Genomic DNA, 19700 nt, shown 5'->3' on the forward strand with positions numbered 1-19700 from the left:
TTTCTGGCCTAAGAGTTCTTGAACTTGAACTTTCTATACATACTCGTTGACTTCTTTTGAGGTTACGTCAGCCATAAAGAAGTCCATATTTGACCCAAGGAATATATTTCTGGCCAAAGAGTCCTCAATCTTGAACTTTCTATATAGACTCCTCCTGATGCTCCATAAGCCGTATAGAAGTTCATATCTGACCTATTGAACTTATTTCTAGTCAAAGGGTCCTCAAAAGGTTTTAAGCGATATAAACTTGCGATCAATTTGATGTTAAATCGGTACTACAGAGGTCCCTTTTTGAACAGATGAACATATTTCTGACTTAAGAGTTCTTGAACTTTAACTTCCATATATCCAGATTGACTTCTTGTGATGTTATAGTAGCAAGACAGGCTATAATTGACCCGCTGAAAATATTTCTGGTAAAACAGTTCTCGATTTTGAACTTTTTATACATGCTCATAGACTCCTTATGATGATTCATCAGCCACACAGCAGCCCATAAATTACCTACTGAACATTTTTCTGGCAAAAGAGTCCTCGATCTTGAACAATCAAAACACACTCATAGACTCTAGATTCTGATGTTTCTTCAGCCATGCAGTATTTCAGATTTGACTTATTGAACATATTTCTGACTGAAGCGTGATTGATCTTGAACTCTCTATTAATGATTATCGACTCTTTCAGGTAGTAGTACATTAGCCAGACAATTGTCCATATTTCACTGTTGAACATATTTCTGGTCCAAGAGTCCATGAACTTGAACTTTCCATACCAGAATCATCCTACTGAAAATATTACTGGCCAAAGAGTCCTCGATCTTGAACTTTCTACTAATAGACTCCTTCTGATGCTTCATAAGCCCTTTAAAAGTCCAAATCTGACCTATTGAACTTATTTGTGGTCAATGGGTCCTCAAAAGGTTTTAAGCGATATAAACTCATAGACTTATTCTGATGTTAAATCAGTAATACAGAGGCCCCTTTTTGAACTACTGAACATATTTCTGGCATAAGAGTCTATGAACTTGAACTTTCTATACATACTCGTTGACTCCTTTTGAGGTTATGTCAGCCATAAAGAAGTCCATATTTGACCCAAGGAATATATTTCTGGTCCAAGAGTCCATGAACTTAAACTTTCCACACCAGAATCGACCTACTGAAAATATTATTGGCCAAAGAGATCTTGAACTTGAACTTTCTATACATACTCGTTGACTCCTTTTAAGGTTATGTCACCCATAAAGAAGTCCATAATTGACCCAAGGAATATATTTCTGGCCAAAGAGTCCTCAATCTTGAACTTTCTATATAGACTCCTCCTGATGCTCCATAAGCCGTATAGAAGTTCATATCTGACCTATTGAACTTATTTCTGGTCAAAGGGTCCTCAAAAGGTTTTAAGCGATATAAACTTGCGATCAATTTGATGTTAAATCGGTACTACAGAGGTCCCTTTTTGAACAGATGAACATATTTCTGACTTAAGAGTTCTTGAACTTTAACTTCCATATATCCAGATTGACTTCTTGCGATGTTATAGTAGCAAGACAGGTCCAAGAGTCCATGAACTTGAACTTTCCATACCAGAATCGACCTACTGAAAATATTACTGGCCAAAGAGTCCTCGATCTTGAACTTTCTACTTATAGACTCCTTCTGATGCTTCAAAAGCACTTTAAAAGTCCAAATCTGACCTATTGAACTTATAGAAGCGTGATTGATCTTGAACTCTCTATTATTGATTATAGACTTTTTCAGGAAGTAGTACATCTGGTCAATGGGTCCTCAAAAGGTTTTAAGCGATATAAACTCATAGACTTATTCTGATGTTAAATCAGTAATACAGAGGCCCCTTTTTAAACTACTGAACATATTTCTGGCCTAAGAGTTCTTGAACTTGAACTTTCTATACATACTCGTTGACTCCTTTTGAGGTTACGTCAGCCATAAAGAAGTCCATATTTGACCCAAGGAATATATTTCTGGCCAAAGAGTCCTCAATATTGAACTTTCTATATAGACTCCTCCTGATGCTCCATAAGCTGTATAGAAGTCCATATTGAACTTATTTCTGGTCAAAGGGTCCTCAAAAGGTTTTAAGCGATATAAACTTGCGATCATTCTGATGTTAAATTGGTACTACAGAGGTCCCTTTTTGAACAGATGAACATATTTCTGACTTAAGAGTTCTTGAACTTTAACTTCCATATATACAGATTGACTTCTTGCGATGTTATAGTAGCCAGACAGGCTATAATTGACCCGCTGAAAATATTTCTGGTAAAACAGTTCTCGATTTTGAACTTTTTATACATGCTCATAGACTCCTATGATGATTCATCAGCCACACAGCAGCCCATAAATTACCTACTGAACATTTTTCTGAAAAAAAGAGTCCTCGATCTTGAACAATCAAAACACACTCATAGACTCTAGAATCTGATGTTTCTTCAGCCATGCAGTATTTCAGATTTGACTTATTGAACATATTTCTGACTGAAGTGTGATTGATCTTGAACTCTCTATTAATGATTATAGACTTTTTCAGGTAGTAGTACATTAGCCAGACAATTGTCCATATTTCACTATTGAACATATTTCTGGTCCAAGAGTCCATGAACTTGAACTTTCCATACCAGAATCGACCTTATGAAAATATTACTGGCCAAAGAGTCCTTGATCTTGAACTTTCTACTTATAGACTCCTTCTGATGCTTCATAAGCTCTTTAAAATTCCAAATCTGACCCATTGAACTTATTTCTGGTCAATGGGTCCTCAAAAGGTTTTAAGCGATATAAACTCATAGACTTATTCTGATGTTAAATCAGTAATACAGAGGCCCCTTTTCTAACTACTGAACATATTTCTGGCCTAAGAGTTCTTGAACTTTCTATACATACTCGTTGACTCCTTTTGAGGTTTTGTTAGCCATAAAGAAGTCCATAATTGACCCAAGGAATATATTTCTGGCCAAAGAGTCCTCAATCTTGATTTTACTATATAGACTCCTCCTGATGCTCCATAAGCCGTATAGAAGTCCATATTGAACTTATTTCTGATCAAAGGGTCCTCAAAAGGTTTTAACTGATATAAGCTTGCGATCATTCTGATGTTAAATCGGTAATACAGAGGTCCCTTTTTGAACAGATGAACATATTTCTGACTTAAGAGTTCTTGAACTTTAACTTCCATATATACAGATTGACTTCTTGCGATGTTATAGTAGCCAGACAAGCTATAATTTACCCGCTGAAAAAATTTCTGGTAAAACAGTCCTCAATTTTGAACTTTTTATACATGCTTCATAGACTCCTTATGATGATTCATCAGCCACACAGCAGCCCATAAATTATCTACTGAACATTTTTCTAGCAAAAGAGTCCTCGATCTTGAACAACCTGATCTCACAGAATTCCGTGAAATGAACACGGCCCCTTAACTCAAAATCTGTGGCAGTTTCACGGAATCGCCGAAAATTCCGTGATGTGCCCACGGATGTGATGCCTATTGTAAGTCAATGACAGGCAGCATCCGTGGTCCACACACGGACTGTTACAACACATGCGTTCCCCACTAGACGTCGTTTTATAATTTGGAAAGGTATCGCTTTAAATATTCTTAGTTCACTTAAAGTACTTTACTTTAAATATTTAGTTTTAAAGTGATTTTAACTTGATATTGCATTGTTCTGTCGTCGTTTGATCGCTAGGATAACTTCTGGTCACCCTTAATTCCGTGACGTTACAACGGAATATTCAGTGGTCGCCACGGATTGTTTCACATTCACTGGACGATATTACCTTCTGATTTTAACACTTAAGTAGGCTATTCCAGTTGACTGTGTTTGCAATGCAATGCAGCTTAATTAAACTGTGAACCTATTCTCCCCTGATCAGTTTGTATAGCCTTTTGCTTATTGTCAAATTCTGTGATGGCACCACGGATTATTTTTCCGTGAAGGAACCACGGAATATTCAGTGGTCGCCATGGATTGTTTAACATTCACTGGACGATATTACCTGCTGACTTTAACACTTTAAGTAGGCTATTCCAGTGGTCTGAGTTTGCAATGCAATGTAGCCTAATTAAACTGTGAACCTATTCTCCCCTGATCAGTTTGTAACTATAGCCTTTTGCTTATTGTCAAATTCTGTGATGGCACCACGGATTATTTTTCCGTGACGGAACCACGGAACTCTTCCGTGAAGGAACCACGGAATATTCAGTGGTCGCCATGGATTGTTTCACATTCACTGGACGATATTACCTGCTGACTTTAATACTTTAAGTAGGCTATTCCAGTTGTCTGAGTTTACGATGCAATGTAGCCTAATTAAACTGTGAACCTATTCTCCCCTGATCAGTTTGTATAGCCTTTTGCTTATTGTCAAATTCTGTGATGGCACCACGGATTCTTTTTCCGTGACGGAACCACGAAACTCTTCCGTGACGGAACCACGGAATATTCAGTGGTCGCCATGGATTGTTTCACATTCACTGACTGGACGATATTACCTGCTGATTTTAACACTTTAAGTAGGCTATTCCATATTAGTTTGCGATGCACTGTAGCCTAATTAAAATGTGAACCTCTTATCTCCCCTGATCAGTTTGTAGGCTATAGCCTTTTGCTTATTGCCAAATTCTGTGATGGCACCACGGATTCTTCTTCCGTGACGGGACCACGGAATATTCAGTGGTCGCCACAGATGTTTTCACATTCACTGGACGATATTGCCTAAATTGCTGATTTTGACATTTTAAGTAGGCTATTCAAGTTGTCTGTGTTTGCGATGCAATGTATCCTAATTAAACTGAACATCTTATCTCGATCAGTTTGTATAGCCTTTTGCTTATTGTCAAATTCTGTGATGGCACCACGGATTCTTTCGTGGTGGACACACGGATAACCGGATCACTAGAGGCAGGCTTGATTTATCAAACTCCCATCCATCATCTTAGTGTAAATAATATTTGGACTAATTTACTATTTTTTTTTAATGTTTTAATTGACAGATAGGCATATACAGACAACGAAAACAAAAAACAATGAAGACTAATAATAAATTAATATTAAATCGGACTAGTCTGTTGCCATGACGGCGAGACGTCACACTTCCTTGCGCGCATCCTAGAATTTCGCGGTTTTTCCAGTCATTGCGAGGATCCCATCTACAAATCGGTATGTATCTCAGACCTGCGTTGCTTATTTACTATCTATAAATGTTGAGTTATACGTTTTGATACGTTTTAGATGGGTTGTATTGTTCATTACTAAAAATTCGACAAGATATTGTGACTTTTTACATTACAAACATCTCGGCCTATGGAAGCATTTAGGCCGGATCCTGAAATCCATCTGACATTTATTTTTTCATCTTGTGTGTAAACATAAGTTTTGCACCTGGCTTTATCATATGTTCAGATTTATGTTACCGAAAATATATGCAAAATTGCGCATTTTTAATTAGATAATGCCTACTATGCATAATTAAACATACAAATTTCAAAAACTTGTAATACATTGTTTTTATATACTTGTGTATAGTAATCAACTGAGGACGTTTCATGGTGATATCTATTATTTTAAAATTGTACCCTATTCACCTGTCTAGTGTCTCGCGTTAATGTAGACATTATTATATATTTTCTCAGAGATATATCTAATGATGCTTTCTTGTCTGTTCTACAGATTTTTTGCTGTTCTACATCATATCTCCATATCTCTATCTCTTGTATACATAGAACACAAAGGCACTTTTAAGAGCCACTCTTTCAATCTCACTCTGTTTTTCTCTAGTTCTCCCTTTCTCTCTCTCCCCCACATCACCCCTGCCCCCCCCCCCCTCTCTCTCTCTCACACACACACACACACACACACACACATCTTCATATCTGTATTGTGTGTCTATTATTGTCTGTATTTTTGTATTGTATCTGTGCATGTACCATGTCGGAAAACCACCCAGTCTTTGAAGATCAGGGTAAGGGTAAGACATTTTGATAATTTTACACCCATGTCTATGAAAATCACTATTGGTATTACATATTGTTCTCATAGTGTAATAACGATACTTATCTAAATGTTGTGAGTGAAAAGATGGTTTGAGCTCACTGAGCCAGATGTATGATTGAATTTTGTGAATTTTCGGGACTAAAATATATGATGCTTTAAGACCCTGATAGATAGATAACCAAATGTATTGGCCTTTACAGCTTCCGAAATTCAATTGAACACAGTGTCTGAGGAAGTCCCTTAGATAGAAGAAGAGTTGACTGCAAGTCTTGGTGAGTATGTCTATTTTATCACTATGACTACATTTCCTATTCCTCCATATCAACAACTTTTCTAATGACTTTGCTAAACTTTTCCTTGATTCATTGTTGTTGATGTCTCACACTTCTCCACCTAACTACATTAAAAGTGGATTGTGTTTGTATTTTGTTGTTGTAGACATGAATGTGCATTATATAAAGATTTTTGACAATTCTGCACTTTTTTCAGAGCTTTTGGAGAGGAGTTAATTCTTGCCTAGTTTGGGAAGTAATAGACACTCCAACTCCCCTTCATTTCAAACTGGTCTATTATTGGAAGCATATTACATGGTTTGTGATAACATTGTGATACAATGGTTCGTGATACCATGAGCAAGGCCATATACAGTACATTAAATGATGTTTTATTAACAAGGTTCGGGAGGAACACGTTCTAATGATCAAGCAATCAAGTAACTCCAACCAGCTGTCATCAATCAGTAATCAACAGATCCACTCAATCAGCATGAGTAAAGCCTATAAATATTCAGTGTCAACTCAACCTTATTCCTGTGTGTGATTAGAATTTTTTTTTATTTATTTATTTATTTTTTTTTTTTTGGGACCTAGATTGTAAACCTATCGTCTGATTCACACTCCGGAGCAGAAGGTGGCGGTAATGCACCGAAAGCTGGTTGCCAACCGCCGTTAAAAACAAAAAAGAAGAAGAAGAAGAACCTTATTCCTCGACAGTTTTCAGCATCCCTCCACCACCCCATCTCCTCACACTTGCATGGCTATCTTCCTAACCAGAGACGGGGGGAGTACTCTGGGTTCGGGCCCAATTTCCGAGCTCGGAGCCCTCCCCCCGGACAGCACGCCAAATACGCATAAACCTTTACTCTCTGATCATTCGTAAGTGTGAACTCGTGAAACCAACATTGAATGGACACTGTAGTGTGTGGCAAAATGTAACCAAATCAAAGTCAGTTTTTAGTCATAATTATTGTCGTACCATTCACTATTAAGTATCTTTTATCTATTGTGCCTTCACTCAATCGAAGGGTTGTTTAGTTATTTATTTATTTTCATTTATTTTCAGAAACACGTCTTCAAGAGTTGAGGGACACTCTTGACTCAGTTGAGGTAAATGTGGCAGCAGAAAAAACAGAATGGGCACAGCCGCAGCTACACGCTGATGCAAGGGCAAAAGCAGCAAGGCCAGTGCTGCTCGATGCTAAACTGTCCGCTGAAAGAGATGTCAACCAAAAATGCCACAGGTGCGGCGCTGGAGAGGCAGTAATTAGGTGCCTGGATTGTGTGCCACTGGACATGGAGTTTCTATGTGGAGAATGCGACTTGGAGGCTCACAAAAAGAATGTGTTCCACGGCAGGGAGGCACTATTCCATGGCTACCTGGAGCCTATTCCCCCCACTAAGGCTGTGGTGATGGGTGAAAATGGCCAGCCTCACTTTTGTGAGCAGGGTATGTGTTTATTATAAATTTCTGTTGACTAGTAAAGAGTTACACACATATTCTTGATTGATAGACTTTGTCAGTGGAAAAGGTTTAAACTCTTAATTTTAATCACTCTTTGACTGAAGAAATTGTTTTTGTTTTTCTTTGACTATGAAACGTGCTATTAGTAAGAAAACGGTGATAATGATATGGTAGAGTTGTCTATTTTGTACATGTTGGTTTTGAATCACTAGTATGACAAGTATAGATATACCTTCTCGATTAAGGAAAAATGTAACAACCTCTTTGCATTGCAGTATGTCAGTTGCCATTGCCTGCACGTAGGGCAATATGTGAGTGCACCCATGAGATTGAGGTCACCGCTGGCAAGCATATTTCTGTGGTCACCATGAATGGTAACTTTGGAATGTCCTGCTTTTTGTTTTGTTGTACCGCAGAAGTTAACAATTGCAATCAAGGCAAAGCTTTTCTCTTGAGAAATATGCCAATTACCAAATGTTAATGTGCCATATCAAATACTACAATGAATGTACAGATGGTACTCAACCAGAATGCCTATTACCGCCGCGACAGGCACCGCGGCGAAACTACCGCGGTAAAAATAATCCAGTCGCATTTCAAAGTCATTCGCGAAATGACCGCCAGGTGGCGCAGAGGGACATTGTGCAAAACAGCCGCTATTGCCGTATTTTGAAATGTAAGCGGGGTTAATGTCAATTAACAGATGAAATAGGCTACTATAGAACATTGTTTAGGACAGAAAAATAGAATCATAATTTTAAAATAGAGACGAGAACAATATAGCCTTTATTTCATATTGTAGCCTAGACGTCGGTGGGCGACATAAGCCTATTGCCCGTTGGGAGCAGCGTGATAAAATAATAATAATAACAAAAATAACGAACAAAAATAAATTAGGTGCAAAGAAGCTGATTATTTGTTTACTACTCAACTGAGGAATGAGACGAATGATGAGCGCTTTTCTGGAAGAGATTGGATAAACCGGGCATTTTTAAATGAGTATATTCATGGCCGAGTCGTAGAACTTGCGTATCGGTCATTTGGATGACACGGGTTCGAATCCCGTACAAACAAAGATTATTGTACATTTTATATTAGCCTATTAATGCATGTCATAGCCTATTATTAATGCAGACAATCAAACAAACAAAACATTTTTTTGATACAGGATAGCCTTTTTTTTGGTTCATATAGAGTTTGTAAAACATGGTTTTAATAAGGTGCGATTTGCCAGGGGGGACGGGGATTTCCTTCTGGTCTAAACATCCCTGCTTCTGCTGAATTATTTTAATCCCCCCTCCCTCCACAGTAACCAATGCTATAAATTACTTCACCAATAGACCATTTAAAATATATAAAATAAAGATATGCAACAGGCACGTTTAAACGACAAACAATAAAATCAGAACCAGTTTCAGTTCATGGTTCCATGTGGCCTTAATGCATGCACGGCTTTCAAAATGTCACAAAGCGTTTTGAGATTATTTTGAATGAAATATTGAAGTTTTTAATTAAGTATTTTGGCACACCACACCGAGTGGCGCTATCCATTGTTCTAAAGTCGGGTTTTATTCTGGCATGTTGAATTAGTGTTCGGCAGACGCGGCTGCGCGTTCATTTGGATTTATTTTTCTCATAACAGACATCTAAAATAACTTAGGCTCTAATAGGCTACTCCGTAGTTTTTTAGTCATACAGATCAGAGTAGAGTAGCCTAGCCTACATCGGTCAAAACTGTAAACTTGTATTCATATTCAAACTTTTATTCAAAAGTTTATCTGTCGTCTCTGTCTCGGGAACTGCGCGTCACAAAAATGAACCGAAAGCCACTTTCCTCCGCTCAGTCACGATAAGAAATCGGCTATGTCTAAAGCTTTTAAATGTCTAAATATTTAATAAATGTTATCTGATTAGGTAATCCGTATGAAACCGAGAGGTGCAGATCTACTCAAAAGCTGTGAGCGCTTCCCAATGATGAACGGACAAGGGTGAAAATCTCGCTATAATTAAATGTAGTCTCTAGGCTAAATCGCCCTGAATTAAATTGTAAAAATAGATCAGATAATTTATTTGTCGAAATGTTGCGATATTGTTTCATTTAAGTTCATAAATATTATATAAATGTTATTTAGTTTAGCAGCAGCACAAAGCACTGTGGTTCGAGATTTATATATATATATAAAAAAAAAATAGATAATTCACAAATCGCGCACCCTGGTTGTAAGGATCCAAAGTTCCCCGTGGAATTTAACATTGAGTTGAACATTGTATTCATGACAACAAATGAACATGCGTTTGAACAAATTAGCATGCGTTTGTATTTAGGCTTGCTTGGAAAAAGCTGGCCCAAACCGAGGTAGCGTTTTATTTCTTCAATTATTGAAATAATTAAATGTTTATTAATAAACTTTTATGACAGAAATATTAGCCTATTAGCCTACATGTAGCCTAAATAATTAAATTATTTCATTATCAACACTTTACTAGCCTAATGCTATGTCTAGAATTAAGTGTGAATTGCGACTTCTCTTTGTTTTGAGTCGGTCTCGAGCTCAGATCGCCTGTGGGGGGTTGGGGGTTCAGGAGGTGTTAAATGTTCCGTCTTTCATATGGAGAGTGAGCCTGATTACCAGGCAAAGGCAAAATACTTTTAAAGATAAATCTCTCGATGTGTCCAAATGTAGGCCCTTAAATTATAAATATTGTAGTTTTATGTAGGCTATTGTATTTAAAGGGGTTTCACACACACTTTCAGTTGAAGTGTTCAATCCATTTGTTTCAACCGGTTTTGTAGAATTTTAACACGTTCGGGTTGGAACTATCGACGAAACGCGTTCTTGCCAACTAAACGAATGCAGAGCAGCAGATACAGAGCGCTTATTCGCGATCCACCTCGTTTTATTGTACGGTGAATTCAACCAGGCATTCTGTTTGAAGCAAGACTCAATCATGTTACAGTTTTTTTTTCGTGATTTGTCTGGATGACACACAGCGACATCAGTATTATCAGCTGTATAATGGGGTTTTACCCTGAAATCTTGTTTAATTTCGAGAGAGCCGGCGCGCGCAGTGCAGGGAGACATAAACTAAAATAAAAGAGATCCAGCGCGAGAGAGAAGCAAAGAAAATCTTAATTTATGTTGCTTTGAACTATTTTCGTTTTGTAGACTATAGCCTACTGTTTTAATTGTTTATTTAGCTGCAATTTCTTTGGCAATACAGATTTTAAATGTTGCAAGAATAAGATTCTGTTTCTTACTTAATAAACTCTAACTCGATGCAACCCTGTTTTAAATAAATAAACTGCCCCGACACTTTATTTAAACCTTGAAATGTCCAGGATCTGTTTTTAAAAATTTCTTCCTTTGCTATGACAGGTATCAATTGTCAGTCATCTCTATTTCGTGGATGATTCACAAAACAATAATTTATTTTGTAATGTGCCATTGATAATTAAACAAAACGCTTGACTTCAATAAACAGTTACCCATCTAAGCATCAAGAATGGTAAAACATTTAACGCTGTCAGCCAAAGCTAGTGAGATTCGATCTCGCATCGCTTGAAGCTCCGTGAAGCTCGTGCTGGTGCGTTGTCCACTGCACTACCGTCGGTCCGCTGATGAGAAGTTGATCTTGCAAAGCTTCATTGATGTAGCCTAATATTTTTCTATTGCAATGTTTTGTGTTGAAATGTTTTCATTATTTATTAAATGTATTAGGCCTACATTTAATTTCAGTCTTGTGATTATATGAATTAATTTAACTACATGTTTAACTTGAATTGATCTGTTTTACCACATTTCAATCACTCTCAATGAGCCGCGGCGCGGCGGCAGATTACACAATAGAGAGAATAAACTGACACTTTTCAAAGTCTGCGATTGTAGCGCCTCTTAGCGGTCAAAGCCAGCAAATACACACCCGCAATTTTACCGCCGCGGGAACGGCGGCGGTAAAAGTCTCATTCTGGTTGAGTACCATCTGTATACTGGTCAGTTGAGTTGGAAAAAGTTGATTCTGTGAAACACATTTAATGTGTTTCTTTTTTCACAGGACGATATGATGTCTGTTTGCCCCGTAAAGTTTGTCCTACCTGCCTTGTGGAATGGACCCCAGGGGTGAAAGAGCTCATTAGGTACCGTTACTGGCCAAGCACAACAAACTGCCAGACACTATATAGTTTTGACGTCTTCGAAGCTTTTGCTCACAATTAAGTATCGGCTCCTGCGATGTCAAGGCATGCCTTTTTTAAGCTACTGGAGCACCGTTCTGTTAAGGCTGGAAGGGTAAATATGCTTTAATCATTGTAACACATAATCATATTACTGTGTCTGTAATGTAATATTTATTTTCTGTAAACACAAATTTTTTTATGTCATAGCCGGGGAATGTCTGTGCAGATACGTTACAGAAAAGCTTTTTCAAATATTGTTTTTGCAAGCATACAAAAGAGGTGATGTGTGAAGTAAATCACTTTTATTGTCCAGCATGTCACCCAGACATGTTGGCAGTGTGTTGCGATGGCAATCGCAAACATTATCGCTTCAAAAAATCAAGGAGGTATGTTAATATTACACAAGCATTAATGTCAATATCAAAACCACAGCCTTGTCATAGAAATAGTTGCATGTAGAGTAATGTTTGGTCAGTTAAACGTGTCTTTTTTTTGTGATCAATTTTAATGGACAGGAATGAGGAACCCTCTTTGTACAAGGGGTTATTTCTTGCCAAAGATGAGGAGGTATCAGCCTTTATCAACAAAGTCAGAGGCTGCAGCCTGACAAGAGTATGTCTAATATTGCATTGACTTTATAGGCAGATAACAGTAGAACATGTGGTGTTTCAAGGTTCAGGGCGAGTAAGGAGACGTCAAAAAAATCATCATCCAAAATAGATGAAGAGGGGATTCAAGTGGCAGTCTGCAGGTATGTGGGTAGAGTGTGTGTGTGCAAATGGAATTAAGCTTTGAATAGAGGGTTTTGATTAGCTTTGTTTTCCACAGGTCTTATTGTGTAATTTGATCATTAACCATATTGTCCTCTTGTGTATCAGACACGGGATATTGCTGCGAGGACTGAACCACTACCGTGGCGAGGTCTTCGCCTACCCAATGTTTTTACAGAGGGAATTGTCAGAGAGGGCCAATGTCACTTTCTTCTGCATGGATGTTGTCTGCAGGTCATTTTTCTCTGTCATATTGAAACTCGGTCAACCTACTGTACATTAAATGACTGTTTTTTTTCAGTCGTTTTATATTGATGGCCAGGCAAAGTGTTAGTTAATGCCTACTAATGCTGTGCTTCTTTTTAGGTACTGGCCATACCTAAGCAAAGTGACTGAAGAATCATCAGATCTTCAACCGCTGATGGAAATGAGGCCATTTCTCACTGTGTGATGCATGCCAAAGCTCATACAGCAAAATGCGAGGTACCTCAAATTACTGAAATTCAGATGCAACAGTAGCCAGCAGGCAGCTAATGCGAAAAGTCGGGCAAGGATTGTTTTTTATTATTTTAATCTGGTATTAGTGGCAATAGACTAAATTGTTAGTCTGTGATTATGATATCTGGTGTAGTTTATTATGCAGATAAAATATGACATTTAATGTGAAAGTGATTTTAATGTGCATTTTATGTGCTTTAATCCATGATTGCATAACATTAGATTTTTAAAGTTATGGTATGAAACTAATCAAACACTATGTGTCAGGTGAGATGGGGCGGCAGGAATCAGGATGGAGCAGTGGAGCACTGTTGGAGAGGAAGTCGAGCAAGTATGTTATTACTGACATTATTGTAAATATATATAGGAGACTTCACTGATACATTTATGTGAGAGACAAGCAGAGTGTGAAGGATAAAGTACATCAGGGTATCAAACAAAGACATATGCTTGCTCGAATGACCATCAGAGCACGATCTGAACTATAGTTGCAACACACATTATGTCTGAGTAAAACGTGAAGTCAACAGTTGTGGTGTATGCATGATGCATCACTATTTCAAGCTATGTTCCCTCTGAGCTGCACTATTTAATTATATACACTCTTTTGATCCTGTTAGGGAAATTCAGTCTCTGCATTTAACCTGTGAATTAGAGATGCACATACACTGCACACAGTGAGGTAACACACACTAACTCCTAACCACTAGAGCAGTGGACAGTCAGCTGCAGAAGGGTTTGGTGCCTTGCTCAAGGGCACCTTAGCCGTCGAGGTGGACGGGACAGCGATGTTCAACAACTTTCCCCACTCACTTTCACTTTCCTCCTGGTCGGCATTCGAACAAGTAACATGCCCGAAGCCCTAACCAGTAGGCCATGGTTGACTTTCCAACCTACCAGTAGGACCCCATTTGAAAAACCAGCCTGGTGACAGTGCACAATCATCAAGTTTCATGGGTTTCTATGAAAATGCCGACTGTCACAGCTCTGGCATGCCATAGTGAGGTTTTAAAATGTAGACCCAATTGGCAAAATCCAGCGTTGCTCCCAACTTTGAAAAATTGGGCTCGATCTTTCCAAATTTGCTGTCTATGTCTATGGCTGAAAGGGTGTGTTGTTTTAGTTTCCATGGCATTCTAAGGTGGAGAGCTAGTTGACAATAATATATTAGTTAAACAATAAGTATGGCTACATGTTCACATATACATACTGTATGTTTTTGTTTATTTGTTATTGTTTGTTTGGTAATGTAATATGGAAATACATTCATTTCTATATTGTTTATCTAGGTAAACAGCTTTCTCTCCAGGGCAGCTCTTGTCACAAAGTACATGACAAAGGCAGGTTGGTATGACACATTACAAACCATACGCTATGATGAGGTATTTCTGACTTCTAAAATGTAATTTTCCTGTTCTCCTTGCACTAAAGTAATTGTTGTGTTAGGTCGTGTCTAACTGCAATGGTCTTTCCCATGTAAATTGATCCAATCACGCATGCAGATTAATTTTTTTAAACAGGGAGAGAATATGCTCACTCAACAGGCCATGGAGTGGAACAGAAAAAAAAACGTCACAAAGTCTTGGCCTGCAGATACATCAAAGTAAGGACATTTCTCAATGGTCCTCTTGCCTGACACAACATACATTTTAACAACAAACAGCAGAGCTGGAGTCCATCCATCTGTAATAAGCTCATTCATCCATTGATTTATAAACTGTAGATTAAGGAATTTCTTGATCCCGGTATTGGCTGAAAGCTTGCATGATATATTTTTTAAAGATCTCCGAGAGGGCAAAGCTGGAAACTACCAGCTTCAGTGATTTCTGCCAGAAGAATGACATCACTGAACAAACAGCACAGCAGTGGGTGTGTGATGTTCAGCACTGGGCAGTCACAGGTAAATCATGTGTAGCGCTCAGACTTTTCACAATTACAACTGTTAATTACTTTGTTCAAATATGAACTACATAAGGTGACCTGAAATTTTTTTAATGAAACAATCGCTTAATTGTGGTACCTATTTAGAGCCAGGGAGCACAACAGAACAGGGAGCAACAGAGGATCTCAGGGCTGAGATAGAGAGCATCATAGTGGCCCTGCTACGCAAGAAGCAGGACCTCTATCGTCAGAATGGTTGGTTGACTGATTTTCAAATGGCACATTGCAAATGCAAACAAACAAAAACTGTTTTCATGATAGTTTTCTTATTTCACTTTGCAGATAGCAACCAGACAAGACAAAGAAAAAATAAGAGAATTAAAAAAAAAATTGAAACAAAAGAGCCTGTAGTATAATGCTATTGCAGAGGATACAATTGACGAGGAGTTGGCCTCCAATTTGACAGAGGACTACATCCTGCCTTGGGAGAGATGTGAGGATGGTATGGTAGACCTGACATGTTCTCTAAAATGTATGCCTGTCTGTCTACAGTATTGCAATGAAAATCTCTCTCTCACTTTTTCATATTTCCATCAATTTCCTCTACCTAAAGGCCACTCCTTCAGGTTAAAACGATCTCTTTTTGACCAAATTATGCTAATTAGACGCTTAGACGACGAGGAGGAGCAGAGCATCCTGGTGAAGGAGATGTCTCAGCACATCACGTCTCTCCGTAAGGAGATAAAGGGAGTGGAGAAGCTGAAAGAGAACATCAGAATGGGCTGTAAGTCAAATTTGGATTTTTTTTTTTTTTTTCACCGAAAATATGTATAGTCCCTTTTCTACTTACTGGTGCCAGTTCAACTCACCTCACATGACTCTACTCGGTTTGGTTTCAAACTTTTAATTTTCCACTGCATAAAAGTACCATTTCATGTAACTGGTTGCTATAGCGACACTGAACTAAACTACCTTAGCATCAACAATGTGGAAAAGGTGGTAACAGCAATCACTACAGCAGATAAAATCAACAGTATTCTGAATTCATCACACTACAGACACGGTTTTGGGGAGATGGCAATATTTACTCTATCAGCCGTTCTTTTGTGCTAACACTGAGCTGCTGTTGAGGGCATGCTCGGTACGTTAACATTATGATGCTAGCAATAACAATGACCACAGTGTAATCTCCAATATTTACACATCATTGTTGGAACTTCAACAGAGGTGTAACCAAAAGTAGTTGGTACCAGAGTCAAGTGCAGCTGGTACAACTCAGTGGAAAAGAGCCACAAGTTTTCTTTTTTTTTCTTTTGTGTTTTCCCACACCCATAATAGTCATACCACTCTGCTCCACCCTGACACTTTGTTTGCCCTATCCTCACCTCAACACAGCCCCCCCTCCCATCACACACAGACAGTCAAACCTTCTGCAAACCCCCATCCCTCCCCGACTGCACTATATACCCCCAATTTATGCAAAGTATAGGATGTCAAACACATGCCATTTCAATGAATTTCTTACACCCAGTAACTATATGCATATGACAATAAAATGTCATTGTATTCTGTGTATAAGTTTTCTTGCAACAAAAAAATAAATAAATAGAAATTGAGTAACTTTCTGTCATATGTGGTTCTACATGCTATAATTTTGGAACAATACTTGTAATTCTTATGTTTATGTATGTTACAGATTTTGGTGACATGTCAGAGGATGCTGCATCTGGTTTGAAAAGTGTTCTCATGCGGAGGTCGTCTGCACTGGAGAGTTTATGCCAACAAGCTGTGAGCACGTATAGTGCTATAGTTCATGACCTCCAGATACAGAACACAGAATGCAGAACGGACACTGATGACGAGTATGACCTTAGTAGTCCAGAGTCAGAAGAAGATTAGGAAGGAGACCACTCTGTTTTGTTTTGTTTTTAAAATCTGTCAACTTTCCATTATCTCTCACCCCCTGAACAATAACAACTCCTACCCAGAACATTGCTTGTTCATTCCTCACACATCAGGCAAAAGATACAGAGGCATCACTAGCAGGAACATTATGATTCAGGGATAGTATCTACCCCCAGGCTATCAGACATGTAAATATGCACTAATCCTATGATAATTAAGTTATCAACATTAGGTGTTGTTAAATGTGGAATTATTTTGCACTGCAACTTCATATACTACAATCACGAGTGTGTACACTATATCAATGCAATATCTACTGAATGGATTGGCCCTCTGCATGGACTGTTGAACATGGACTGTATTATGCATTCGGGACTGGGCTTTTTCAACTTCAACTTCAGCACTTAAAGGACAATATGGGGCTCATTTATGCTCTATTGAATTTTCTTGTGTGTTGTGGTACATGTGAGCACACAAAGAGATTTCTACTGATTCAACTGTGAAAATGGCTACAATAAACTTGAATAAATTTGAAAATGTCGTTAATTATCTGTGATTGTAATTGAAGTGCATAAACTACATAATTGCCTAGTAGTCTTCATTGAAAATCTACATTTTACAGTATACCGTCACAGAAAAAACCCTAAAAACTCTTCAGGATGTTGATGTCACTGGTGAAATTAAAAAAAAAAAAATCATTAATTGTCCATGGGACCTGGTGTCACTTAGCAGTATTTAACAGACGCTGTGATGGACTTGACAGGTTAGAGCTTTGATAAGAAGCCATGAATCTGTTATTCATATATTCAAAACCAATGTAATTAAGCAGGATAGTATTTAAATTAATATGAAAAAAATTTACATTTCAGTAAGGGTGGTGATAGGTTCAGAGTTAGAAACGGCAACAAGATCGTAACCAGTGTCTAAAAGTATAATAAAGCTGCATGCCAGATGTCCACCACCACTGTTGTTTTACAGCCTCATATCACTCATCCCTGGACATTACTCAATTTACCAGTCGACCAACTCCTCATTGAGTAGGCCTATACCTGCCAGACACCCTCTTTTTACAGAAAACGCAAAGTAGAATGTGTCTTTCTATGGTTCTATGGCTATGGTAAGCTCCAACTCTAAGTAGATTCTGATTTAACTTGATTTGGATACTCATTTTTTTATTGACTTGATTGGGCTGCCGCTGCATTCAGGCTACACGCCATTGTATCATCACCCATGGACCCCAATCAGTTTGCTTACCAGGCTGTGGAAAATGCCATCAACCTGGCTGTTTAATCTGCTACATTTGGAGTCAAATAACACATGCGTGCATAGCTTAGCATATAACATGATAAATCCTCTCAATCTGTTCTCCAGCCTGCAAGTCATGAACAGCAATATAGCCCCATGTGGGGAGCATGCCTATGTCCCACAGCCCTATGTCCCCACAGCTCTTTGTTCCCACAGAGGGTTAGGGTTACCCTAACCCTAACCCTAACTAGCTATAGTAGTGTAGACTAGCTGCTGAAATTATAGGGAAATGTATGAACTCAATACTCAAGACAGTTTATGAGTGGCGCAGGACAGGTAACGAGACAGTGAATAAGTGGTGCAAACCACCAGCAACAGTAGGCTACAGTACAGTTATTGCTCCAAGACTTGCTGGAGGAGAAACAACCACTCTGTCAAGATCAAGTTTGCAGGTGATACCCCCATCATCAGTCCCATCAGAGATGAGTCTCAGTGCCCCATGGAGGTGAATTGTGATGTAGAATGGAGTACGAACAGCAAATTTCATCTTGAGAAGGAGGCCCAAGTACATAACACTGATACCTCATACATTTATGGCGTCTCACATCAGACATAATGAATTGAAATGGGATATTAACATCCCATCTTATAAACAGGCACAAAAACAAAAAAAACATTAATCAGACATGATCTGGAAATGTTATGTATAAACAAACTCTTTTCTTTAAAGCCATATATCTTATTCATCACTGCCTGGTATGGAAGGTCTGACAGACAGTTGCACTGGATGAAAATTAGAGAGGAATGACACAAAAGCTCCTGTATTTAGAAAAAAAAATATATATGCATAATTTCCAGTGAATAAAATACAATTATGAAAGGATATTTAAAGGTTGTCTTGTTGTAGTCCCCCTTCCCCCCTAATTAACCCTCTACTGCACAGCGTTGCCCTCAGGCAACGGAAATATTTCTTAAGCCCTATGTTCAGTACATTTTTCTTTAAATGATTGCAACCAATTAGCATGTTTGAAAAAGTATCAAAAAACAGTCCAATAAGGTTTGGAAGTCACTATCATGCACCATTTAAAGGTGGGACGTCCTTTTCTGACATATGGTCACATGAGCACATGTGAGAAGTGAGAAGAAAGCAAGATTATTTGCTTTAGTAATCTTATTTAAAATGACATGAACTGTACATAAAAAATATATGTGCGTGTATGAAGGTGTAGAGAAGCCTTTTGGCAGGTTCACAAATTCAGTTTTTCTTTTTTAAATTACTTATTTAACCCAACGTTTGGGACCTAAGGGGCAAACCCAACCCCTGAAAAACAACCCCACACCATTACCCCCCCCCCCCCCCCCCTCAACCAAACAACCCCACACCATTACCCCCCACTCAACCAAACAACCTCACCATAATCCTCCCTCTACAAAACTTTACACTTGGTACAATGCAGTCAGGCAAGTA

At 38.3% G+C, this 19700-nt stretch overlaps 1 protein-coding gene and 1 long non-coding RNA gene across 6 annotated transcripts; both read left to right on the forward strand.

The window, feature by feature from the left end:
- Window positions 1-3784: 3784 nt before the first annotated feature.
- Window positions 3785-8166, forward strand: LOC306989509. Of its 2 annotated transcripts, none has more exons than XR_013795654.1 (8): window positions 3785-5185; window positions 5696-5993; window positions 6220-6291; window positions 6509-6609; window positions 6695-6788; window positions 6889-7173; window positions 7361-7744; window positions 8035-8166. It is a non-coding gene; the product is annotated as an uncharacterized lncRNA (long non-coding RNA). The 2 variants fall into 2 exon arrangements; XR_013795655.1 differs by having other exon boundaries at window positions 5696-5987.
- A 3651-nt stretch (window positions 8167-11817) lies between these two features.
- LOC306989663 (uncharacterized protein) lies at window positions 11818-17494 on the forward strand. Of its 4 annotated transcripts, XM_079595569.1 has the most exons (14): window positions 11818-12045; window positions 12141-12319; window positions 12449-12500; window positions 12607-12684; window positions 12812-12937; window positions 13070-13186; window positions 13469-13532; window positions 14491-14545; window positions 14722-14804; window positions 14984-15101; window positions 15230-15337; window positions 15425-15584; window positions 15696-15866; window positions 16779-17494. In XM_079595569.1, exons 7-12 carry the CDS (start codon window positions 13494-13496, stop codon window positions 15496-15498), a joined length of 477 nt encoding a protein of 158 aa, XP_079451695.1. In that variant the 5' UTR covers window positions 11818-12045; window positions 12141-12319; window positions 12449-12500; window positions 12607-12684; window positions 12812-12937; window positions 13070-13186; window positions 13469-13493; the 3' UTR covers window positions 15499-15584; window positions 15696-15866; window positions 16779-17494. The 4 variants fall into 4 exon arrangements, with proteins under 4 accessions (XP_079451695.1, XP_079451694.1, XP_079451692.1 ...); XM_079595568.1 differs by having other exon boundaries at window positions 12141-12684; window positions 15425-15614; window positions 15748-15866; XM_079595566.1 differs by having other exon boundaries at window positions 12141-12684; window positions 15748-15866.
- The last annotated feature ends 2206 nt before the right edge of the window (window positions 17495-19700 follow it).

Source organism: Phoxinus phoxinus (assembly GCF_949152265.1).
Source record: "Phoxinus phoxinus genome assembly, chromosome: 2".
NCBI lineage: Eukaryota > Metazoa > Chordata > Actinopteri > Cypriniformes > Leuciscidae > Phoxinus > Phoxinus phoxinus.

Coding starts and splice junctions, on each gene's coding strand:
- LOC306989663 (XM_079595567.1), top strand. CDS start 13,494: ATGGAGCAGTGGAGCACTGTTGGAGAGGAAGTCGAGCAA. Junction 15,102..15,229: donor TCAGCACTGGGCAGTCACAG/GTAAATCATGTG, acceptor GTACCTATTTAG/AGCCAGGGAGCACAACAGAA. Junction 15,338..15,424: donor GGACCTCTATCGTCAGAATG/GTTGGTTGACTG, acceptor TTCACTTTGCAG/ATAGCAACCAGACAAGACAA.